Below are 27,581 nucleotides of genomic sequence, written 5' to 3' on the forward strand. Positions count from 1 at the left end.
AATTCAAACAATTAACATATCATAATTGTCAACAATTATATATTGACAATAGATCATAATTATGTGTCATCATAATATGTAATATAATGTACATTTTATTATATATTATTGTATTACTTAAAGCAAATCATAATCATCTGCAAAAGTTTTAAAAAAACATCACCTATGTATATTCATTATTCACTTTCCTATTCAAAACATAAAAAGTTACCAGTCAGGGTATTCAAGTACCCTCAAGTCAGATCTTTTGTGTTATGATGCATATTGTGTTCAAAGAGAACTGAACTGAAGTTTGAGAATGCCTTGTGTCACTTCAAAAATCTTATACCTTAGATGACATCTAGTAAGATTTGGGGTGATGACCACCAAAGAATATCACAAAGGCCAAGGGATGCAATTATGTATAGTTTTGTGGTTGGTTTATAGAGAAAAAAAGATAGTGTTTCTAAACAGGTGTGGTTTGCAAAGTAACATCAGTTCTGCAATCTCAGTAGAGAAAAATATTGACCAGTTTCCAATTTTCCCCAAGTGTTTAAAAATATCTGGGCATGTGTTTGTTTTCATTTGTACTGTTTCATTTGCAGGAGAGTGAAGTGCAATAAAACAAGGCAGGCATGTATAGTTTTTACTGCATAAAAGTGAGCATACACAGATATTTGGGATATTTGGCCCAGTGGAAGTCAAAGCCTCTCCCTTTAGGTAAGAAATCAAACCCCATTGCTCTGAAGTTCCAATAACCACCTAGACAAGTGGGCCCACCGTAGAGGATAAGGTTCTTGGTTACTTCTTCCACTAAGACCACTCTGCTCTGAGTTCAGTTGGATACAAAGTGTCAGATGGAGAATCTCTCCATTGGGTGCCTGCAAGTCATAGGGCACCGAAGATATCACAGATGAAGCTCCCACAGTGGAGTGTTCCCTCTCAATTTCAAACCTAAATTCTAGGGTCAAATTGAAGAGATCCCCAGAAGGAGGATTAAAAAGTATACCCAGGGATGCCAAACGAAATGAAGAAAAAGAATAGCTCAATGAAATCAAATACCGCGATCAGGGAAACACTTTGTTAAGGTCACCTTTCTGTGGACACGGGAGGAAGAAAGTAGCATTCAGCTGGGCTGAAGGCTGATCCAGCCCTGCCAAGGCAGAGTTTCTGAAAGTGCACAAACTTCCGGTTTTTGCAATGCAATCTACAAAGCCAGTATAGACCCACTAATGATACCATTTCTTCTACAACAGGCAACTTTTCATTTCCTCAATAGAATTCCCTTGACTGGAAATGCCCTTCTCCTTAGATCATCTATCATACCAACGTCATTTATAACAAAGAAAAGGTAATCACAGGAATATTATATCAAGATAATGAAAAGAAGTGCTGGTTTGATGGGCGGGGGAGCAAGGGAGGCATTTTCACATCTTACTTCTAGACCTCTTTTATAATCACCAATATTTACAATATTTAGGAAATATGTCAGTATGACAATTAGCTTTGATACAGGTTTAGAAAATCATTAACTTGGGAATTACACAACATTCTGAAGGTCACAAAATACATCTGGCTCACTGGGAATACATCAGAAGCATATATACAAATGAGAAGATGCGGTTGTCAATCGAAATTTAGTAATACTAAACTAGAAAAAATTGTGTGGGCCTGGAGTTATCTTTAAACTAAATATAATTGAGAGGACTAAAACAGAGATGAGACAATTACCATTCACTGAACAAAGCTACATATTAAATCTAAGACAAACACAAAATATCATCGGTCATTAGGTCATAATATAATAGTAATTTCAATCCTCTCCACAGGTCTCTGACTCTACCTCCACAAACACTGTTGACCTCATTTAAGGGATGATAGTGAAATGACCTCCCCATTATGAACTGGTATCAAACCAAATTCTATCTAATTTCAAGGTCCACAGTTCCTTTTCCTCCTCTGTACTACATTGCCCCAACATCCCCTTTCATTTTCTCTTAGATAATTGACAATTTACCTAAAAATTCCTCGCCTTTAAAAAAAAGCATGAAAGTGAAGAATATGATGAAAATTATATAAAACGTAAAATGAGGCTTGTGACAGTAAAGTTTTTTGGATTCCAAGAACATCAAAAATGGTAGGAGAAATAATAGCCCCTTTTTGCAACATTTTGATCTATGATTCACTCACAGTCATGCATATCACCTCATAACATTTGTTATCTAAAGAAATGAAAGGCATACATTTAGTCTTTTTCATGAAAATTCTAAAACTTTGTACAAAGAGAGGTGATGGCCATTATCCAGAAACACCAGTCGGGCGAGGGAGCTACAGAGGGAAATTTATAGAAATAACAGGCATTCCTCAACTGATATATGGTCAAAGGATATTAGCATGCAGTTTTCAGGAAAAGTAATCAGTTCTCTATAGTCATATAAAAAAATGCTCCAAAGCACTAGTGATGAGAGAAATGAAAATTAAAATAACTCTGACCTACTACCTCACACCTGTCAGATTGGCTAATGTGACAGAAAAGGAAAATGACAAATGTCGGAGGGGATGTGAGAAAAGTCAAACTAGTAATGTACAATCAGTGAAGTTGTATATTGATTCAACCATTCTGGAAAATAATTTAGAACTATCCCCAAAGGGCTATAAAACCATGCATACCCTTTGACCAAGCAAAATGCCACTACTAGGTCTATATCCCGAAAAGATTTTTTAAAAAAGGAAAAAGACCTATGCATACAAAAATATAGCAGTTCTTTTAGTCGTGGCAAAAAATTGGAAATTGAAGAGATGGCCATCAATTGGGGAATGACTGAACAAGTTGTTATTGATGAACAGGATGCTCTCAGAAAAGCATGGAAAGATTTACACGAACTGATGCAAAGTGAAAAGAGCAGGACCAGGAGAACATTTTACACAGTAACAGCAATATTTTATGGTGAACTACTATGAATAACTTTAGCTTTCTCAGCAATACAATGATCCAAGACAATTCTGTAGAGCTTATGATGAAAGATGTTGGTCCATCTCCAAAGAACTAGTACAGCCTGAATGCAGATCAAAGATACAACAGATGTATGTTTGACATAGAGTAAAACATACATAGCTTTTTAAATGGTCGCCCAAAAAGGTATCATCGTACCTATCCATCCATGTGGACATGTAAGGTTAATGATTGAGGGTAAGTGGGGGCTAGGGGGAGAAAAAAGAGTTAAAAACCTTCCCCATCCATTAATAGGCCTCTGACAACACCTTTTGTTAATTTCTAATGAGATACTGGGTCATGACAGTCATGCCCTCGAGCTCTGAAAAGTATATATATACTCTGAGGTGAGGTTTTACTTTGGACTAATTTTTTGGAAGAAGGTTTCTATATGCCAGATGAGACTCTGGGCAGCCATTTTAAGAAGCCCCCCTGCTTTGAAAACCCAGATGTGTTGGTGCTTCTCTCTCTAGTAACGATAGATGTATTGTCTATGGTCAGACAGTTGGAAGCCCTGTCTGTTGGTCTTTCTGGTTGTAATTTGTTTTTATTGTCTCTGAAGTTCAGGGTGCTGACTTTTTCCCCTGAACTAAGTGAATGACATATGTGCTTGATTAAAGTAGATTGCTGACCCCTCAAAAGTTGCTTTTCTTTTAGAAAAGTTGATCAAAGAAGCTGTCTATGCCAGGGTCCTTACTGATACCGAACATGACAAAGCACTCTAGGATTCAAGGGCAATCTAAATGTTACCATCACATAAGATGAGAAACAAAAAGGCATTTGATCACCTAAAGTACTTGGTGTTATAGGAAACACCCTATGTACCTTGTTTGGAAAGAGAAGAATTCATTATCAATGGTGAGATTTTTAAATGATCTTATTGATCAATAGTGAACTAATTGTGTGATACCCTAAAATCCTAATTTCCTTGGTGAAAACAATAGTACCTTGGAAAAAGATTGCTCAACCTATTTGTATTGGAAAAATAAAATAGATGGGGGAAAATAAAACATATTTCCTAAAATATGGCTTACATTTGATCTGGCAGTCCTTTGCCCAGCTATTAATAGACAGACTTATCTTGGATAAGTGATACAGACAGACAAGGACTTATTGAGGAGATGATCATTATGATCCCAAATATTTTACTCTTCTCTAACATATATTTTTCCAACAGACTAGATCATAGCATGGGCAAGTGAAGTAGCTAGCACAAGAAATGACAAGGATAGCTCAAGTAATATCCTGGGGTCTCCTGCTAGATAGTAATGACGACCACAAAGATCCTTGAGCACGCTGGGCTAACACCCAACATATGGAAGAATATATGGAGAAAAGTGGATCAGTATTACCATGTACGAAGAACCACGGAAAGGGGATGACCAGAAACAATATAGAAAATTAATGAAATCGTAGATCCACCAAAGTGGCTGCACCAAAGAAATCATGGTTAGGAAACCAGAAGCAAAGGTAACTACAGTATATCACACTGAGCTTGTGTCTACACACAAACTAATTTCACCATGGGGGAGTTTTTCCTTTGTTTTTCCCTTTTGGTAGAGAAAAAGGTAGCTAAATTGGTTGATCATTTTTCAAAGTCACACCAGACTGGGTTTTCTTTCCTCTTGCAGGCTTTCTGAGCAACACATTCTGGGATGAATTTAAAAAAGAGAGGCCTAAATTCCTAACAATTAAACAGAGAGTGACTTGATCACAGAGTTGCCATTCAAGCTGGAAGAGTGGAGATATAGACATTGATTCATTTATACAGGTATGAAAAGGGAGAAAGGTATTGAAATTGGTGAACAAACATATTAGGACCAATAAAATTCAAATGGAGGATTTTACAGCACAACTTGAAAATGCCAACTTGAAAATGATTTACATAAACTGGCACACATCTATGACATTTTCCATTCTGTAATCACAGCCATCACAACGTATTATGTTCAACCATATTGAAGGAGTCTTTTCGTTACTCCTTACTCCAATAATACTTCTACCTGATCCTGATTATATCTTGTATGTTATCTTTCCCTATTAGAGTATGAATGCCTTGATGCTAGAGTTTGTTTTTGCATTTCTTTTTATCTCCAGTGCTTACCACAGTGCCTGCCACGTAGTACACATTAATAAATGATAGTTGAGTGATGGACTGACTTTAATCACCCATCTGAAATGCATCTGATATCAATCTCTCTACCCCCAGATACTACTGACCATGATGATAATATTCTGCCACAGTCCTGGATGATGTGCTTGTGAACCTGAGGTCTTAAAAGTTGTCAATTAAGAACAAGCTCTGGAAAGTCCAGCCAAAGGAAAAAAAAAAAGATGTGGAACATAGGCTAGAGAATAGACTCTGTCTTATGCCTGACAACCAACTGACTTCAAGTTCAAGGGCTTGTTACCAGAAGGTTAGCCATAAAATGATCAATTTGTCTTGGCTACCATAGTACCTTCTGAAATTCCTTTACCAAACCTAGCAAGACTTCAATCTATGCTGGTAAACAGACTACCAATTTAGATAAAATTACAGATCTTATTAGGGGAGAAAGGCAAGAGGAGAAATGTTAGTAAGAGAAATACTAATAATATTCTCTACACCACCAGATCTCTATAATTTCCCCACTTTAGGAAACTCCTTGGCTTGTAACACCGCCCCCCCGCCTTGATGCACATGTGGATCTATTATCTTCTCAGGTTAGGAAGCTCCTTGGTATACGAACTTCCTTCATTAATACAGGTCAACATGACATCTGTAATTTAAAAGTCTTAAGAGAATTATCCGTGGCAAGAAAAGTGAAGGGACATATACAGAACGACTCAGCACAATAATATGTTTTAGAGGAATCGGATGAATCCAGGCTATCCTGACTCCAAGGCCAGGCTACCTAGCCTACTAATGAGACTACTACCCAGTTCAAAAGATTCCACTGAGATTTGGATGTCAGTACTGGCCTTTGCTTTAAAACTAATATTCACTATTATTAAGCAGTTTGCAACCTTACTTACAATGCAAATTTTAAGAACAGACTAGATTTTGGTAAATCTATTTGCAACTCTAAATTGTGATCCAAGTACACTTGGATTTAAAATGTTAAAATCTTGCTGAGCCATTTTCAGTGCTGCACCTCTTTTCTCACAATACCACATTAACTAAGAAATTTTTCTCAAAATTCCTACTTTCATATATCTTATACTGACCTGATGCAAGGCAATTTGGCTTTTAAATGACTCCATCTTTCATTCATAACATTGATTTTATGTTGGAGGGTGGCTGCTGCATTGGAATTTCCAAGGGCCTTGATCATATTTTCCTGTTGTTTTTCAACGATATTTTTCCAAATATCGCTGTGTGGGTTGATTTCTGCCTGTATGTCCCATTAAAATAAGAAGAGAAAAATGCAAATGTTAAGTAATAGTAATTTATTATTCTGCTAGATAAAGACAATAGTTTTTACGATCATCAATTACCATGATGTTTGGACTTAACCAGCGACTTTGATCTTCCTCATAACAAAGCCAATCTTCTTCAAACAGTCGAATGTTTTCAAACATAAACAAGGGATTTCTTCAAAGCCTACAACTTCTGAATTCCAGTCCAGTCCAACGCAACAAACGTTTATTAAGTACTCATGATATGCAAGGTACTGAGAGAAACTGTTTGAATCAATCCCAAGAAGTTGGCAATCTACTTTGGGGTTATAACCGCACATCTAACAAACCGAGGAAGGCAACAGTAACTAGGGTAGTGGGAGGGTACGAGAGAAGCAATGACTGGCCACTGGAATTCAATTCAGTTCAGGTTAACCTAGCATTTAATTTCTCTCTGAAATTGTTTTCATTTGCATAAAAGAAAAATGTCTGAGGGTTCCATCTCTGCTGAAGTATATATATTCTAAATGTATACATAAAAATTGCTGATTTCCCTTCAAATGAAAATATGAGCCACTGCTTCCTTTGGGAACTTAAAAGTGATGTGTACACTAAGAAAGATGTGTGAGCTCAGGTCAGTCACAGCTTTTTGTCCTTAGTTTGTTCATCCGTAAAATGACCAAGTTGTACTAATGTTCTAATATTCTTGGAGTCCATAAGAACATGAATTCATGATATTTATCCGTTTGATACATGAAGACTGATAACAAATGGAATTCAATTAAACTCTATTATAGATGACAAAACACAAAAAAATATTCCTATGCTGTAGAATTGTTTTCTGTCACCACTATCAAACATCTTTCAGAGGAGTAGCGATGACTAACCAACTATTCAGGCAAGCAACTCTCAGCCATCTAATTGTACCCCACTGACATCATACACATTTCAGGGTTGTCAATGTCGAAAATAAATTTGCTCAGTTCAACAAAATGAATGTTATGCATCCATCTCCCACTAGGTCGTTTTAATTTACAATATTCATGCCAGTTTCCTTTTTAGTTTCTTGGTTCCTTAAACCAGAGCTTTGATAGCATTGCCTTATGTTGACACCTGCTGGAAAATATTGGGACTGTAAATTTCTTATTCTGTTAGCTGCATCAGCAGTAATTGAACAGTGGTACAAAAAGTACACGGCAGGATCAATTCCTGCACAAAGTGACATAAATACCATTTTCAGACTGAGATAGCACATGTTGAAATAAAGGAAACTCTCAAGAAATGTTCCCAAAGAGTAACCCTCCCCTAAATGGCTGTTCTGTTCTAACGAAATCCCAGTGACAGGTCAAGGTAAACAAAATTCTATCATAATTTGGGGTATCCTTTATTTGGGATGTTATTAGCCAAACTGATTAAAGCATTCCTCTTCCTTTACTGATATTGCAGCTGACCATGTTTGGCTGTGCTAACTTTCGTGGCTGTACCTAGTGGAGTCATTTGGCTGTCTGAGAAGGGAGACAAATGATCGATTGTACAGTCTGTACAAATGTATCAGTGAAGTGACCCAGCTCCAAACAAAAAAAGGACGCTTTATGTATTCATGCTTGTAATTTCTTTCACAAAAAAAGCATGAGTGAATGAGCTTTTCTTCTCTATTAACAACACTGTCTTATTTGCGTGAAAAAATGCTTTGAGCAGATCAGATTTATTCTTTGACATGCACTGAAACACACCACACTGAATCAAACATTGGAAATGAAAGATACAGATTATCTCAGCTGACATTGTTATTAAATCCTATCTATGAAGCCTCGCTTAGCTAATCAAGTGAGTAAGAAATATTTCTGAAGGTTCTTGGCAAAGAATGCCTCAGTACTTCAGTCAATCATAACCTGCTACACATCTCCCAAGGAAAACTTTCTATAAGGAAAAACTGCTTTAGCCAAAGTTCAAAGAAAATAAAGGAATCAAAAGACAATACTTTGGTTGTCCACCTCGCTCTCCAGCACCATAGAAACTTGCCATGCAAATAAAGTTCAATATTTTTTATATTCTATATTAGCCACATTAGGAGAAAATGAAAAGCCCCAAGTTTCATTCTGTTCACAGGTGTGTCTGACAAGGGATTGAATCCAAGTTTTTGAGAATATCATGTTTGAAAGGAACTTTTGGAAAACGGGTTTGACACTAATATTAAAATGGAATTCTGCAGCAAGTCATTGGAAAAAGTTATAGGAATAAGACTTATCTCTAAATTATAAATAATAGCTTCTCCACAAATAACACTGACAGTGCTAACTTCAAAAGAGAGGCTGATGTACAAACTCATGGACGATTTAGGGAGTGACAAACTGAAATTCGAAACTTTTAAGTCACTTCCCTTTTCCTGCTCAGTTTTTCTTACAAGATAACACTTGTTTTACTCTAAGTTCTTCCCACTCTATGGAAGTGCCCAAACTTGCAGAGAGGACCACCTGTGAAAGCAGAGAGAAAAAGAGAGAGATCGGGGCCAGAGATGGAACTGGAAAACCCTTGAGATCCTCTTCTAACACTTCAATATTATGATATCTAATATAATTACTGACAAAGGAGTCTTCCTAAATAAAAAAAAAGGAACCGTTCTAAAATTGAGGCAACAAGCTCTAAAGAGACCAATTTTCCATGGTTCTCTAAATGCGCTTCTGATTTTAAAAACAGAAAAAATTAATGAGATGACAGAATGAAAGATGTGTTGGGAGGGGGACTGGTTTTATAGAAATAGGGTAAAATAATATTTTATACGATCTACTTTTAATTTTTCTGACACTTACATCAGTAAAATGCTTACACTAGTAAGATGATGCTTTTCAGAAGAATGAAAAAGTATTTTTTAAAATGCCGACTAATTACATTCTCTGCAAACACTTCAGTAGAATATCATAAACAAGACAACCTTTCGTCTATTAGAAAAGACAGCATTCGTTGAAGCTGTAATACTATTTACAATTCTTAGCCCAAATGTAACTACACAAACAATTCAGCCAAATAAATTGTGTAACGTGGCATTCTGCAAAGTACCTCAATGCCATCACTCTCAGGACAGTTTTTAAAGCTTGAAAAAGAGGTCAGATAATCAATCTCCTGAGACGTTCATTTTCAGGGTACAATTACCTTACAGAGCTTCTGGTACTGAGGAGAAGAAATTGCCATCCTTTATAAACGATGCAACAAAACCACAACTTTCTGAAGAGATGTTCTCACCACAGCCATCATTGTAAGTTTGCCACACTTCTGAAGACACCTCAGAATTTGAATTATAAATTAAGAGCAATGCTCATTTCCTCCTGGTCACTGGACAAGGATTTGCCAATTTTCTAAGCATGCTCGTTTCCAGGAATACATTGGAGAGGTATAAGCTGTAGCTTCCCAAGGAGAAGGATTATACACCTTCACGTTCTTCTCAATCTAAAAAGCACACGTAGACGCCCAACAGAAAGCCCCTGACAGATGCTCCCCCCCAAGCCAGTGTTTGCTCGGCTCAGCACAGGTGTTGAGCCAAGTGCTGTCTGTTGCCATAGAGGAGCGCAGTTGGTAGCCAAGAACGACATTAAGCGAAACATGAATGCTGCTGAGACAAAGCAGAAGCCCCTTGGGAAGACAGCTCCAATAGATAATAACAGTTCATCCCTCGGAGCTGGTTTATATTACAAGATAGAAAGGCATTCACTCCCTCACTCCGGAGAAGGATGTGTTCACTCCCAGACTAAATGCAGCTCTGGCAGAGCACTGTTGAGTGAGTGAATAATAGGCTCTGTTATAAATCTTCAGAGAAGAACAGAGGGATACCTGGCTCTAATGGTATCAAGCCATACGTTAAGGGCTAATCAATCACACGAGGACAGGACTCAAAACTAGATTATCTAAGAAAAAAAAAACCTAACCAAATGAACGAAAGAATAACTGCAGAGGTGCAAATGTTTTTGCTTAACACTGAAGCAGATCTGCCCAAAGAGCTATCCAAAACACACATTTCCATACCTGGAAGTAAAGCCATTACTAAACAGAATATGTCAGGGCTTACCTAATTAAGAAGTAACATTAATAAAAGACTATTTTATGGGTCATTCCAGAATATTAGGATTCCCTTTTCAAAAGGTTGCTTTATGTTCTCAAGTTTACTTTAAAAAAGAATAAGATGCGTGGGCACAAAAAGAAGGCAGACTATATGATTAGACCTTGTGGGACCTTCTAAACCATCTTAGGGTCACTGTCACAAGTGAAAACTGAAGCAAGTAAGTTGAGATTTAATTCCCATTTTCAAGAGGAGGAAAATAACAGAGTGATTAAATGCTTTGGTCAAAGATCACAGCCAGAAATAGAAGCCAGATGTTTCTCATTATCACTCTCTTGCTCAAACTAATAACCTGTGTAATATTACAGTTTCATCATATGGTGCAATTGTCATATTATTCCTTTAAAAAGTATGGGCGGAGCCAAGATGGCGAAGTAGAAAGACGCACATACACATAGCTCCGAACACACAAACCGCAGAACGGCTAGAGGGGACCAAGCCAGGGCAAATTCTGCACCCAGAGACCACGGAGTATTGGAGCGAGGGAGATTCCTGCTCCGGAGAGACCTGCGGACCTCTCGTGGCGGGTCCTTCGCGCCATGGACTGGGCGCGGGGACGGGGAGCGGAGTGTGGCCCTGCCGCGGCCGCGACACTGAGGGGAGGAGATCCGAGAGGGCTACGGGGATGGGATCTCCAGCGGCCAAGCGGGTCCCCCTACCCACAGAGGGACCTGCAAACCTCTCGCAAAAGGTCCGTTGCGCTGCAGACGCGGAGCCCAGCCTGGACCTGCGGCGGCAGCGGCGGCCACGGCTCGGAGAGGCACAGATCTGAGAGGGCTCCGGAGGTGGGATCTTCAGCGGCAGCACGGGCCACCCCACCAACAGGTGACTGACGGGGGTGGGTGAGAGAGTCTCTTTGGCGAGTTGAGAGGGGAGTGGGGTGCCCCCAAGGCTCGGGCACCCCCCCCCCGGGAGGTGGAAGCTGAGAGGCGGCTGCAGACAGGGGCTCCCCAAACGGGCAGGAGCCTGGATCCATTGTGGAAGGTCTGTGCATAAACCCCCAGAGGGAACTATGCCTGAGACACGGCCCTGCCCCTGACCTCCTGAACTTAATTCTCACACTAAATAGCAGCCCTGCCCCCACCAAAAAGCCTAAGGCGGGAAGCAGCATTTGAATCTCAGTCCCCAAACGCTGGCTGGGAGGACCAGGAGGCGAGGTGGGTGTGAGGAGAACATTCAGAGGTCAGGCCACTGGTTGGAGAAAATGCCAAGAAAAGGGAAAAGAAATAAAACTATTGAAGGGTACTTTACCGGAGAAAAGACACTTCCTCCCTTCCTTTCTGATGGGGAGGAACAATGCTTGCCATCAGGCAAAGACACAGAAATCGAGGATTCTGTGTCCCAGCCCACCCAATGGGCTCAGGCCATGGAAGAGCTCAAGAGGAATTTTGAAAATCAAGTTAGAGAGGTGGAGGAAAGACTGGGAAGAGAAATGAGAGGGATGAGGGAGAAGCATGAAAAGCAGATCAGCTCCCTGCTAAAGGAGAACCAAAAAAATCTTGAAGAAATTGGCACCTTGAGAACTAGCCTGACTCAGCTGGCAAGGGAGGTGCAAGGGGCCAATGAGGAGAAGAATGCTTTCAAAAGCAGAATTAACCAAATGGAAAAGGAGATTCAAAAGCTCACTGAAGAAAATAGATCTTTCAAAACTGGAATGGTACGGATGGACGCTAAGGACTTTTCGAGAAAGAGAGATATCTCAGAACATACCGCGCAGATTCGAAAAATGGAAGATACTGTGAAATATCTGATTGGAAAAACAACTGACCTGGAAAATAGAATCAGGAGAGACAATGTAAAAATTCTGGGACTACCTGAAAACCATGATCAAAAGAAGAGCCTAGACATCATCTTCCATGAAATTATCAAGGAAAACTGCCCTGAGATTCTAGAACCAGAAGGCAAAATAAATATTCAAGGAATCCGCAGAACACCGCATGAAAGAGATCCAAAAAGAGAAACTCCTAGGAGCATTGTGGCCAAACTCCAGAATTACCAGGTGAAAGAAAAAATATTGCAAGCAGCTAGAAAGAAAAAATTCAAGTTTTGTGGAAATACAATCAGGATAGCACAAGATCTGGCACCCTCTACATTGAGGGATAGAAGGGAATGGAATAGGATATTCCAGAAGTCAAAGGAACTAGGACTGAAGCCAAGAATCACCTACCCAGCAAAACTGAGTATAATACTTCAGGAGAAAAAATGGTCTTTCAATGAAATAGAAGACTTTCAAATTTTCCTGATGAAAAGACCAGAGCTGGAAAGAAAATTTGACTTTCTAACACAAGAATGAAGAGAACCATGAAAAGGCGAACAGCAAAGAGAAATCATAAGGGACTTACTAAAGTTGAACTGTTTACATTCCTACATGGAAAGACAATATTTGTAACTCTTGAAACATTTCAGTATCTGGGTACTGGGTGGGAGTACACACACACACACATTCACACACGCACACATACATAGAGACAGAGTACACAGAGTGAATTGAAGAGGATGGGATCATATATTAAAAAAAAAAATGAAATCAAGCAGTGAGAGAGAAATATTGGGAGGAGAAAGGGAGAAGTTATATGGGGCAAATTATCTCTCATAAAAGAGGCAAGCAAAAGACTTATTAGTGGTGGGATAAAGAGGGGAGGCAAGAGGAAAACATGAGGTCTACTCTCATCACATTCCACTAAAGGAAAGAATATAACGCACACTCATTTTGATAGGAAAACCTATCTCATAATACAGGAGAGTGGGGGACAGGGGCACAAGCAGGGTGGGGGGGAGGATGGAGGGGAGGGCATGGGGAGGAGAATGCAATACAAGGTCGACACTCATGGGGAGGGAAAGGACCATAAGAAAATAGAAGTAAAGGGGGACAGGATAGGATGGAGGGAAATATAATTAGTCCTATACAACACAACTAGTATGGAAATCATTTGCAAAACTAAACAGATATGACCTATATTGAATTGCCTGTCTTTCAAGGGGAAGGGGTGGAGAGGGAGGGAGCTAAGGAGGTTAGAACTCAAAGTGTTAGGACCAAATGTAATGTTCTTACCACTGGGTAACAAGAAATACAGGTTAAGGGGCCAAGAAAGCTATCTGGTCCTACAGGACAAAAGAGAAGACGGAGACAAGGGCAGGGAGGGAGGATAGAGGAGAGAGCAGATAGGTCACAGGGGCAATTAGAAAGCTTGGGTTTGGGGGAGGGGGGAGGGGATAAAAGGGGTGAAAATTTTGTAACCCAAAATTGTGTGAAAATAAATGTTAAAAATTAATAAAAAAAATTTTATACTTATAATATACTTTAAAATAATAAGCTGTATGTAATTAAGTTTCATATACAATATCTGTTCTTCACAAATGAAAAAAGTTCCAGTTTGTCGATATTTTTCAAGTTCATAATAAAGAATTTTTTTTAAAGTAAAAAAAAAAAAAAAGTAAATCAGGAAAGGAATCCTGCAAGAAGGCTTAGTCTTCCTGTGCAGTAAAGGGCACACAAACAACCTCATCTTCATAAATCTTAAAACATTTTTACCTGTTTCCTCAGGTCTTTTCTGTATTTACTTCAATATCGCTTCAAATACCTAACAGTGTTTCTGTAATACAGTGTTTTTTTTCTGCTCACTTACCAGCCAGTGGTGTACCATTCATTTCTTTTCTGCATTCCTCTACTAGAACACATCCTGAGCCTATGGCGCCTCCCTCTGTTTAGAATGAATATGCCAAGGCATTGATTATAGAACTGCCAGGATGGAATGTCAATTACGCAGCTAAATACCAAATAATGGGAGAGTGCACACTGGAGAATCATGAGGTGAAGATACTTTAACAAAGTTACCTACTCTCCTCAAAGTACAGGGCACACAGTAGACACTCAAGAAATGCTTGCTAATGAGTTTAGTAAAATCAAAGCCTCTCCCCCTTAGATTTCAGTCACCAAAAAAAGAAAATCAATTGAACACCAAAACTAAAAATATGCCATCAAGAACCGAGCAGGATTTTATTGGTGGTAATGAAGGATAAAAAATGTCAAAGATAACTTTATCAACAAGATAGTTTGGATATTAATATTAAAAATTAAATAGCAGAAAACTGGTGATTGACATATTTAATGATGGATATTATTATATCAATACATTGCTACGTGTATACAGTATCTATAAAAATTATAATACAGAAAAACTGCAGTTGTTTACCTTGCCTGTGGGGCAGGCTAGATGACATGGTGGAAAGAGCCCTAGGCCTGGAGTCAGGAAAACCTAAGTGCAAATCCAGCCTCAGACACTTGCCAGCTGTGTGACCCTATGCAAGTCATGTTCATCCTGTTTACCTTAGTTTCCTCATCTGTAAAATAAGCTGTGGAAGGAAATGGAAAACCAGCAACAAAATGCCAAATGGGGTCACAAAAAGTCAGACACTAAACAACTGAACAAGGAAAACATCTTGTCTGTGGCATGACCTTACCAATCAGGCAATCAATGTCATGTTTTGGTTCTACAAGCCAAGGTAACATTGACATTCACTGAACAAAACAATTAGTGTCAAAGAAGGACTGAAATAGGCAGAACTTCATGAAACATGCTTTACAAGTGGAATTATCCATGAAATCACAACCAGCATGTTTGCACTATTTCTCACTTTGTTTTTCAGTCAATTTTAGTCGTGTCTGACTTTTTGTGACCTTATGTAGCATTTCCATGGCAAAGAAAATGGAGTGATTTGCTATTTCCTTCTCCAGATCATTGGACAGATGAGGAAACTGAGGCAAACAGGGTTGAGTGACTTGGCCAGATTTGAACTCAGGAAGATGAGTCTTCCAAATGCGAGGCCCAGTGCTCTATCCACTGCACCACCCAACTGCCTTCCTCTTCCCATTTGAACAGCTTACTTTCTTCACCTACTCAAATCGTATACTATCCTTGAGTCCTACCTCTCATCCCAGCTCCCACAAGAAGCCACAAGTTAGGGAACTAACCACATCAGTCCATGTTCTCTACCTATTTGGCCTTTGGCTGAACTGTGGTCACATGGACTCTTATCGATCGTGTAGATTCTCATTATGGTAAGGTTACATTATTTAACTTTCAGGAATATTTTCTTGTCCAGTATTTTTCAGTTTCTGGTGGGGGAGAAGAAAAAAAGCACTGACCCAGGAATCAGGAGAGTTAGGTTCTAGTCCAGCTCTCCTACTCATTTGCTTTGAATATTGGGCAGAAATGGCTCTCTGGGCTTCAACTTCTTATAACATAATAAATGAAGAGATTGGACTAGATATCTCACTGAGGTTCTCAGATTGAATGACTAATATTTTCTAAACTATTCATACAACTCTGCATCCTTCAATATTTAACATTCTACAAAGAAAGGAAGCAGAAATTGAAGAATTTACCACAGTAATATAAAGGAATAGAATTCAGAAAGACCACAACTCTGACCAAAGCAGGGTACAATCATGGTTTTGGAAGACATGTAGGAAAATGGATGAACATTTTGCACCTCTTTGAAAGAGGCAATGGACCACAGGTGCAGAATGAGACATTCATTTGGGGACATGATTTACAATCACAATCACAATTCATTTGTATTACTTAACTGTATTTAGTTTTCATAAAGAAGTCTTCTATGAACAAAACGTGAGAGAAACTAGAAAGTTAGAACATTTTAAAATATCTGTCAATAAAATATTTAAAAAGCAAAACATATTATGAGCACAAGGGCTCAACAAATATTCTGTATTAACTGATTAGTTTGAGAAATACTAAGAATTTTTTTAGTGAGGAACATGGCAATGTTTTAAAATATTAGGGGAAATAGCCTACTAAAAAGTTGGTTTCGAATTTGTGTACACTTTATTCAGTTCCTATTTCTTTACCCACCTATTCCTAACTCCTAAATATTAAAGTCAAACATATATTCATTTGAAGAGCACATGCTTCTGCTACCATTCTACCACTAAGAGAATTGATTACTTGAGTTAGAAGCAACTTGACACAGCCCTGGAGTGGGTCAATGAAATAAATGCTGCTCAAGATAATACTTTTCCATTAAAAACATGGGATACAGAAAAATGTAGCATCCTTCCAGAACTCAAACTAACAATAGCACACCTTACCTCCATTTCCTCCAAGATTCATCTGAACACAGGGAAAATGTCTACTTGCTCTTCTCACGGTTCTATCATGGCTACGTATCAGGCCATCCCTAAGACCTGACACATTCTAAGCTGTGTACAAGGAATGTCGTCAGCTTTGGCTCGTTCCCCTTTCACAAAATACCCTGGGTTCCCTTACACCTTCATTTAAACTGTGTACATAGAATCAAACTCCAACAATTGCTTTTATGTTAAGTTTGCTTTCAATTTACTTCCCTTTAAAGCTAAGGTTTTAGTTTGGGGGAGAAGTCTGGTTAATCTAATTTTTCTTTTAAATTAACAAATACTTGAAATTGAGGGTTTGAGAGGCTTCCCTTAAAGGGAAATAAATGGATTATTTGGCTTTTGTAGGTTATTAACACATATGGAAACAAAATATTTCTCAAATTTTATGTGTAATGAGAATTGCTTTGTTTTGCTTGCAGTCTAAAATGTATATTGTAGCTCATTTTCTGAAAAAATCCTCACATTAGCGTGTTAGTCCTCCATTTTTTCTCACTTCTCTTCTCATTTCTCCCTACATAATAAAGACTCTTCTTTAAATATTTTGAATGACTATGTGTCATCGTAAGAAAATGTTCCCTAATGTAATAACATAAGGAGGAATGGTTAAACTCTTTAGATAGGAAACATTAACAGTTCCTTACATTCTTCTTAAAGACTTGTTTGGTTTTATCCATAAATTATTACTATTTCTAATATATTCTTCCAAATCTCTCTTTAGACATGAATATAAGAATATATTTTAAGTACTAATCAATATTATACAGGCTAATCTGCTACAAATTTTAAAGTCTTTCAAATTACATAAATACAAGGATATACTCAGTACAGTAAAAATAATAAGGGCATGCTGCCTGAACATCGATGATAAAGTATAAATTGTGCATCTAAATATTAAAATGACAAACTGTATAAGAGATACTTTGAAACAGTATCAAACAGTCAAATCTCCTCTCCTTTACATTGCACATACATGCAAAAATTAACAACGACATGGTGTGAAACTAATGATCTTCTGGGGAAAAGGGGATAAAGTGGTGGTGTTAACACACACACACACACATAAAGGCCTTGAGCAGTCTATACTGGACCTACATGGCCACACATATAACCATTGGTTTATAAATATACCACCAAATTGATTTTAAAAAGAAATGGGGAAAAATTATTTTCATATAAAAGCAATCTGGACAACTACTTGGGGCTGTGTCAAGTTAACTGGACTGTCTTTACACTGTCACAAAGAGCCAACAATGTAACATATCATGGCCTCCGACACTAAGATGGCCTATCCGATAAATAAAAATAGTTAAGAGTCCTTTGAAGATGCTCTAGGAGAGCCACTTCCCAAGAGAGAAGTAGTCAAAGGATACAAAGAGTTTGAAAAGGAAGAAATGAAAACCAAACTATCAACAAATATCAAAAATGTTTTAATTCACTAAGAGAGAGAAATTGTAAAATTAAACAACTTTGAAGTTTCATCTCATATATTTTTTTAAAAAACTGTCGAAGATGATAAAAGATGAAAATACTGAATGCTGGAGAAACTGTGGGAACACAAGTGCATGAATAACACTGTTTACTGTGCTGAATATTGATCCAACTGCCCAAAAAAGCAATAGGAAATTAGCTTACAAAACTAAATTGCCCCTAAGCTTTACACAGGAATATCACATAAATCCCAAGAATGTCACAGACAAAGGGGGAAGTCTTCTATAAGCCAAAATATTCCAATTAGTAATTTGAGGGTAAGCAAATGACCAGAAACAAAAGAGATTTCCATTTATTGGGAAATAGCTGAACAAAAAATGAAATACAAATGGAATGGAATGTTATTGTACCATAAGAAAAAGAGATGAAGGTAAAGGTTTTCAAACCATGATTAAAAAAAAAGGGCCTAGACATCATCTTTCAAGAAATTATCAAGGAAATCTGCCCTGATGTTCTAGAACCAGAGAGTAAAACAGAAATGGAAAGAATCCATCAATCACCTCCTGAAAGAGATCCCCAAAAGACAACTCCTAGGAATATTGTAACCAAATTCCAGAGTTCCCACTTCAAAGAGAAAACATTACAAGCAGCCAGAAAGAAATCATTCAAGTATCATGGAAACACAATCAGGATAGCACAGGATTTAGCAGCTTCTAAACTAAGGGATTGAAGGGTTTGGAATATGATATTCTAGAGGTCAAAGAAGCTAGGATTAAAACCAAGAATCACCTACCCAGCAAAACTGAATAGAATATTTCAGTGGAAATAAATGAAACTTCCAAGCATTCTTGTTGAAAAGACCAGAGTTGAATACAAAATCTGACTTTGAAATACAAGAATCAAGAGAAACATGAAAAGGTAAACAGGAAAGAGAAGCCATTAATTCAACTCATTAAAGTTGAACTGTTTACATTCCTACATGGAAAAATGACATTTGTAACTCATGAGATCTTTCTAAGTATTAGGGTAGTTGGAGGAAATACACACACACCCAAATACATTTGTATACACACACATATATGCATGTGTGTAAGTATATGTGTATGTTCTCTGAAGACATTCTGAAGTCTAAATAAATTAAACAGTAGAAGAAAAAACTTTAGGTCAAATGAGGATAACCACAAAAGGGATGCATGTAGCAGTTATGAAACTAGAAAAATACATCCATCTGGAATAAGCATCTTGATTACCACATTAACAAAATCAGGCCTCAATTTTAAGTGCCCCTAGGCTCATAACAAGGACAAGATTCACCCCTTTCCCTACTGGTCCTTCTACCTCCTAACAAGAACAATAACATTGACAAGAACCAGGAGAACACTGTACACAGTCATAGCAACACAGTGCAAAGATCAGCTTTGATAGACTTAGCTCTTCTCAGCAATGCAATGATCCTTAGATCTCCACATGACTCATGATGCAAAATGATATCCACTCCCAGGGAAAGAACTATGAAGTCTGAACACAGATCAAAGCATACCATATTTTTTTTTTCCTTTCTCATGGTTTTCACCTTTTGTACTAATTCTTCTTTCACAACATGACTAACATGGAAATATGTTTAATATGATTGTACATACAGCCTATCAGATTGCTTGCCAGCTTGGGGAGGGGCAAAGGGAGAGAGGGAAAGGAGGAGAGAAAAATTGGAACTCAAAATCTTCTCAAAGTGAATGTTCAAAACTATCTTTACAAGTAATTGGAAAAAGAAAACACAATGTAAAGTGCAGCCATGAATCAATGTGCTGGGTTCAGAATCACTCACCTCAAACTGCTTGTTCAGCTTCTTGTACGAAACACACTCTTCCAAAGCATCCTCCTGCTCAATCGCATTGGCAAGTACATTAATTGAAGTTTCTGCCTCCGTCAACCAATTCCATAATTTGTCTATAATCTTGAAGGAGGCCTGCACTGACCTGAGGTCCACCTCTAAGCAAATTTGTCTTCCTCGAGCGCTGGAAGCAACAACAGACAAGCAAACCTTAAATAACGTCCAATGTTATGTACATGATGAACATGAAGTTAATAGATAATGTAAAAAGGAATGTTCCTTTTTACCAATTACCAAAAGTAGCTGAGAAACCCATCCCTTCATATGTTTGGTGCACTTCAGGATCAAACAAGATACTTCCATACCACTTAGTACAGTGCCTGGCACAAAGTAGGCCCTCTATAAACTTCCTTTCTCCTCCTTCAAACAAGAATAGTAAGAATTTTCTATTTGCATATATGAATATTAATTTGTGAAGGCACAAAAAAATTCAAATTACAAAATCACTCCTGTGAAAAACTGAGTTATTATTCTTATTTGGGGATAACATTTAATGTTTGTGCATACCCCAAAAGGGCACTTATTGTATGGGAAATTGGAAAGAGGGCATTCAATTCAGTCATTTCATAAGCGTTATTTTCTCTCCCCATATTCCCAGCTAAACAAAATGACTTAAAGAGAAACTCAATTGAAACAATTTTGAAAATGAAGAACCATCCTCAAAAACGAGACTTCATTCAATAAGGGATTTCCTATGTAGTTATCCCTTTGACATCATGATTTTCCCATTGCAGTTTTTGATATATTACAGTTGTACATAAGATACTAAGTGAGAATGTTTTGGGAGTTCTGTGGAAATCATAGACAACATGTGAAGACCAGCAAACGATGCAGAAAATGTGAGTTTAGAGACTGAGAAATGCATAAAATATATGAACAGTATTGTACAAGATCAACATATTTTCTCTTTTGATACCATAATATTTCAAACTTCATCTCTGGTAGGGCCAAAGAATTTTATGCGGATTTTTCAGATCACCGGGGCACTGTGCCCCTAAACCCCATGATGTGGAAGGGATCATTGTAGCTCTCTTACTTCTCATGACATATGTATTTATGACTTGGAAATGAGATGAAGTCACTTTAATAAACCAAAAGATCTTTGACAATGAGTGTAGGTATTAGCTGTGCCAAGACAGATGACAAACCTCTGGAACTTGATAAAGACTTTCATTACTCAGTGAGTGAGCCATCTCCATTCAGATTGGCTGGTTCTTGGAAAATCTAAACAGTCTGCTGCCAGAAGTTTCACAACTACAGGGTTGGACGGACAAATCTCAGCTGACATAGACTTTGAGGATTCACTCACTTATATATAGGCCTGGATGAATCATCAGAATGGGGATTTATGGTAAAGATGTGTGTATGGCCCTGAAAACCTGATCTGACATCATTTCTTCTGATTTGAAGAACTAGACAAAGGTTAGCAACAATTCAATGGCATGCAACTGCTTATTAGCTACTGAAGGCAGCTGGGGGCACAGTGGATAAGAGTGCTGGGGCTGAAAATGGGGAAAACCCAAGTTGAAATCCAGCCTTAGACTAGCTACATGTCATTGGAGTCACTTAACCCTCTTTGCCTCAGTTTCCTCTTTACCAAGAAAATCCAAAATTTGAAATCCAAATTTGAACCCAATTTGAATCCAAAGATTCAAATATGACTGAAACCAGTGAACAGCAACTTAGTGACTTCCTTATATACTTCTTGTAACAACTAATATGGCAGAAAACAAATGTGAGCACATGCATTGTGCAACAAATCAACTAAATTGATGACTAACGACCTAAATTCACCATATTCTGGGAATTTTATGATAGTATACAGGTAAAATATTACCGTTGTTGAATCAGTTTTCAATTACGTCCAACTCCTTATGATCCCATTAGGGGTTTTCTTGTCAAAGACACTTGAAGGGGTCTGACATTTCCTTCTCCAACTCATTTTACAGATGAGAAAACTAAGGCAAATGGGGTTAAGTGACTTACCCAGGGTCACATAGATAATTAAGAGTCAGAGACCAGATTTCAAATGAGGTCTTCCTGCCTAGAGGCCTGGCATTCTAGCCACTGCTGTGTGACTTAGTTGTCGATGACTAAACCTACATAGCTCTAAAAAGTTATTTTATCATTTAATTTAGACATTAAGTAGTCAGAATAACTTTACTTTATCCTGAACCTTCTACATCACTCTGTAAAGTTGAAGAAAATAGGAAAGACATAAAGAAAATATTCCAAGTTGCTAAAATGAAAAATTCTGTGAAATGCAACTTCAGTGACACTCTGTCAAAGGTACAAAATACGTGGAAGATATACAAGTAATCGATAGAAGATTTAATTGAGAATTCTTAATCACTTTCATATATCAGGGACCACTATACAATGCTTATGGCTGTTGGTTTCCATGTAACATTTCATCTAATTAGAACCCTATCAACTACATAGAAACTCTACCTATCACCCAGGAGGCCAGGGAAAGGAGGGAGGGTTGAGGAAAGAAGATCTGTTTATACAGTTGGTGGGGTATAACTATCCTGAAGCCAACATTCTGACACTCTTTTACTTAAGGTCATTTCCACTTCTAAGAATCTAAAGATTTCTAATAAATGATGGAAAAGAGTACCCCCCCAGGGAAAAAAGAAGACCCAGGGAGAAACGTAACTACAAAGACACTTTACAAATAAAACTGTGGATCATTCTAATTATCAAATAAATAAACTGTTTAAGAAGACAGGAGGATAATCCAATAAATTTAAGAAAAAAATCCGTGCCAAAGAGTTTTAAATGTTTTAGCAGTTAAATGGGTAAATACTCAACTATCTAGAAATCTCATAAGCAGAAATGATTTCCCAAGCAGCTGGGATAGTTGAGGATTTTATATTACTTTATGTACATTTTTTTTTCAAACTTAGGAAGGGAGGTGAGGGGGGCAAGGAAGAGGTGGGGGAAGGAGAAAGGAGGAAGAAAGGAAAGGAAGGAAGGAAGGAATGGGAGGGATGGGATCGGGAGGGAGGGAAGGAGGGAAGGATGGGAGGAGGAAGGAAGGAACTGGGGAAAGAGGGAGGAAGAGGTGGGGGAAGAAGAAAGGAGGAAGAAAGGAAAGGAAGGAATGGGAGGGATGGGATCGGGAGGGAGGTAGGGAAGGAAGGATGGGAGGAGGAAGGAAGGAATTGGTGAAAGAGGGAAGGAAGGTCATGTCCATTTGAAAGACTTCAACCAACGTGACTATATATATGTCTCCAATAAGCATGATGCTCCAATAAACTACCATATATCCATTTAAAAATAAGTTCAAGTTTTGAAAATCCTGTTGATGAAAGAGTAGTTGTCTTTCGCATTATCACAACTGAATGAAAATGTGAGTGTTGTGTTCCCCTGCTATGAGAGAGGAAGTATTATCTTTGAGTATAATCCATTTTTAATTGCCTACTCTATCTAACCCAGCTATTGCTGTAGGCAGTCTTAAAATATTTACAAAGCAAAGGAAAAAAGATTTAGAGGTCCTAAATAAAGCAGGTCTATATTCCTAAGTGGTCGATTTTTCTAGAAAGTTTTATCCTCTGCAAAAGTCTTCACTGGTTAGATTACTCCTCAAATGGTGCTGTTATGTAGGAAACCTATATTTAAGGAGCATCTTTCTTTGCTAACGAGGGCATCCTGCTCTTCTTTTCCTCTCAGTCATGGGTTATAGCTCATGCATCCAAACCCACTGTCATATCCAACAGATGTAATATCAAAACAGAACCTTCCTCCAGTGAGCCACAGAGAACTTAATATTACATACTTTTTCTCCTAAAAATCTCTTACAAAACATAGCATTTGCACTAGATTTCTTTCTTCCAAAGTCTAATCTCTTTCAACCATATTTATACCTTTTAATTTGCCTTACAGCACTGTTATAGGAGGTAGCTAGATGGCCCAACAGATAAAGAGCTGGGTCAGGAGTCAGGAAGACCCGAGTTCGAATGTGACATCAGACACTAACTAGTTGTGTGAATCTGGCCAAGGCACTTAACCTCTCTCTGCCACAATCCACTGCAGAAAGAATTGGCAAACCATTCCAATATCTTTGCTAAGAAAACTCCATGGACTTTATGGTCCAAGGGATCTGTCAGAGACGACTGAACAACAATTCTATCTGCAGAATCGCTACAGAAATTTGTTTTCTAGATTGTTGCAAAAATAAAAGGAAAAACAACTTACTATCATTTCTAAATTGCTGGCTATGCTTTATGAATTGAATATGAATTGCAAAGGAGTCCAACATTATCCACTTTAGTCAAATGCAGAATGCTGAAATCAAAATACCACAAAGTAAATCACATCATGTATCCAAAGGTCTGAGAAGAGGAGAGACTAATTGCACTTAGACCTTTTGAGTCATTCTCAGAATCAAGAAACAAGGAAATATTTTGGAGCACTGACAAGCATAAGAAAGAAATTTTAAGCAGAAGTTAAAGACTGTGGTTCTTGAAACCCAAGTATTCACTGAGGCTGAAGACAACGATTTCCCACACAGATAAGATGCTCTCCAAATTGACCTACCAGGACTGAAAGACAAGAATGACTTAGCTTTATTGAAAAGTGCATTACAGTGTTCGTTTTCATTTTCTTTACATAGGAGTAAATTTAGACTTAGTAAAAAATGATATGCCCACAAACGTACAGAGAGTAACAGAATAGTGACTCAAATCTTCTATCTAGCTTTCTATACTAAGATGTGATTATTGATTTTGGGGGGGCGGGGGGAAGGGTGAGAGGTAGAGACATCGAACTTCATTGTTAAAGGGAACTGCTGGAAAGGAAACTTTCCCAATAAAGATCAGCTATACGCATTTACTCATATATAGCATTCCACAGCATCAAAGCAGTGGGGCAATGTTTGGAACAAAGTATGCAGAGAGAAATAGGAAAACAAAGCAAACAAAAATGGAATGAATAACAAACTCTGATAATTGTTTAGGGAGAAATTCCAAGGCAGATGCTTGTTTGAGAAAGATAAGGCAAGAGTCACTCTAAAAATACGATATAGACCACATAATATTAGTCCAGTTTGCTATCAAAAGGAATCGAAAAAAAAAAAAAAGGCAAACTTAAGGAGGACAGGTATAAAACCTGCTTTTTTAATCTTGCCCAGTAGCTAGAACAATAATGATTGTTATTAATAATGACAAGCACTTGATAGGATGAGCATTCCAAGAGAACAGTAGCTGCTTCCTTTCTGCATTTTTATCACCAGTACTGCCAGCACAGCATTTGGGACATAGTAGGTCTTCAATAGATGCTTACTGATTTGCTTGTTAATGACAAAGACTTAAGAAGTCATAAATAAATGGTGGCATGGAGACAAGCTAGATGGCTTGGTGGGTGCTGGGCTTAGAATAAGGAAAACCTGAGTTCAAATCCAGTCTCACACACTGATCCTGTCAAGTTACTCAACCTCTTGTTCGCCTTAATCTGCTGAAGAAGGAATGGCAAACCACTGCAGTATCTTTGCCAAGAAAACCCAAAATGGGGTCACAGAGAGTCAGACATGATTGAATGACTGAACAACAATAAAATGGTTGTATATACCTCTGAAAACCATAGCTTAAGTCTTTGGATAATGCATTTACTTACGAAATACGACGAAATTCTATTCCACATTGACTGTGTAATATTAACCAATAAAGTCTTTAAATTACCGTTGGTTGAGATTAGCCCAAGCTGCATTGAAGTCATCACCATTTTTCCTTAATGCCCTAGTATCATCAGTTCTATACGTCTTCGCCAATTTCTTCCACAGATTCTCATAAATTTTTATCGTAGATTTGTTTTTATTTAAATCCTGGATTAATGCCTAAAGCGCAATTTTGGGGGAAAAAATAACATGAGTGGGGTCACAGATGGAAGGTACATCATAACAAAAGACCATCCAAATTATCTTAACACTAATTTTCTCATACCCTGAATGCACTGTGAGTTCTATCAGTGATTAGCATAGTTTGTATAATACCACGAATATTAGCAAAATAAAAATAATCTAAATAGTTATCTATTAATTTAGTTTCCATAAGCATGCACTTTCTGAATAGATCTAAAATATCTTCTAATATTAAATTGCAGTTTTTTAGCTGAAGAGGCAAATGCATACATCACACATGGATACAGTACATATACACAGAATACTATAAGAAGTAGTACCATAGAGTACTAAAAGGTTTACCAATAATAAAAGAAAGACAGCAATCTTCTTGCTTTCTATCAGAAAAATATTAAAAATAACCATTAATTCAGTATATCTATTCTCAAGTTTTATACAATATGAAACTACTGGGAAAAAGAAAAAACAAAGAAGTAGTAGTAGATATATACCACCTAGATATACATACTCAGAAGCTGGTGTTTAATTTTATGCAATTGAAAAGCATATTACATTCTTTCTGTCATTTGGTCCACCCCACAGTCCTTCAAAGTAGGAAAGGCAGGTCCTACACAGATATAGAAACTGGGACCAAGAAAGAAGAATCTACTTGCTCAAGATCTCATGATGAGTGGCCAATTCAAGACCAGGCATTTTCAGTCTATTTCTCTTTATACTACACCCGTAGTTTGAGGGCTCCTTTACAGCCATCACACACATAGAGCTTTTTTGTTTAAGGGGTTATTGACATACATCAATGTTAACATATTTGAAATTGAAATTTCTTACTATTATGAAAATTGCCTTGACTTCACTGATCCCATCAAAGGGTTTTGTACATCCTTGGTGGAGCCAGACTACACTCTGAAAACTGCCATATTATGTAATAGTACAAGAAAATTTAGACTATGCTAAAGCAGGTGTGCTAGAGGCAGCCTGAACTCATACCAGGGAGGCACAATTGTTAAATTTTCAGTATGAGGATTTATACATTAGAAATCAGCAAATGCTAGAAATCAGGGCATGGTTGACAGTTCTGATACTTGTTTAGAATGAGGAAAGTTAAAGACAAAAATTTAATGCTACAGTATATGGGGCAAACATTCTTTTTCCAAGGAGCCAGTTGTTAAATGTTTACCAGCATATCACTGCTTTAAATATTCAACCAGATTTCTCAACGTTCTTCAATTGCTTCTATAGAAAATTCCCTTTCAAATAAAGCACACAAAAAGTCCATATACAAAGTAGTAACGACAGCAATTTAAAAATTCCCTAAAATATCGTAAAAGTTTGATAATTCAGTTCTATTTTTCTCCAACAGATCATCAAAGAATGGTGGTAGCCAATAGTTCATGCTGGTACAATAAAGTTCAGTTTACATGAGAAAATTAAAGACATAGCAGTTTACCTGCAGTGTCCAGAAAATAATTTTTTAAAACTGTTTTCTTACAAGAGGTACCTGAGATAACATCAGGATTATAAACCCTGGAAAAAATCAACTCTACAAAAAGAAAAATGCTGCTCAAGCAAAAACAATAGGAAAAACATTACAAGGCTATACTCTTTATGCCTTAACAATCACATGAAAGCACAGCAGCGCCAGTTAAAGATGTTTTGTTGGTTTGAATATTTTATCTTGTCCACCTATGACTCCTTTCAGTTCCCAAGTTACAGGTATAAGAAAATAAATATTTTAAGGTACTTTAGCTTACAATGGCCTATGCCTTCTTCAGGGAAAATGGGAATTTT

At 37.6% G+C, this 27,581-nt stretch overlaps 1 protein-coding gene across 2 annotated transcripts in view; it reads right to left on the bottom strand.

The window, feature by feature from the left end:
• Window positions 1–27,581, bottom strand: part of LOC140526954 (utrophin-like) — a 73,876-nt gene that overhangs the window by 11,049 nt on the left and 35,246 nt on the right. For both annotated transcript variants that reach the window (XM_072643570.1, XM_072643571.1), the window contains exons 11-13: window positions 25,615–25,769; window positions 19,868–20,057; window positions 6,179–6,345 (exon numbers count right to left, since the gene is read on the bottom strand). In XM_072643570.1, the coding sequence (XP_072499671.1) occupies window positions 6,179–6,345; window positions 19,868–20,057; window positions 25,615–25,769 (512 nt within the window). The remainder of the gene's footprint in view (window positions 1–6,178; window positions 6,346–19,867; window positions 20,058–25,614; window positions 25,770–27,581) is intronic.

The sequence above is a fragment of the Notamacropus eugenii genome, chromosome 2, assembly GCF_028372415.1.
Source record: "Notamacropus eugenii isolate mMacEug1 chromosome 2, mMacEug1.pri_v2, whole genome shotgun sequence".
Classification (NCBI taxonomy): domain Eukaryota; kingdom Metazoa; phylum Chordata; class Mammalia; order Diprotodontia; family Macropodidae; genus Notamacropus; species Notamacropus eugenii.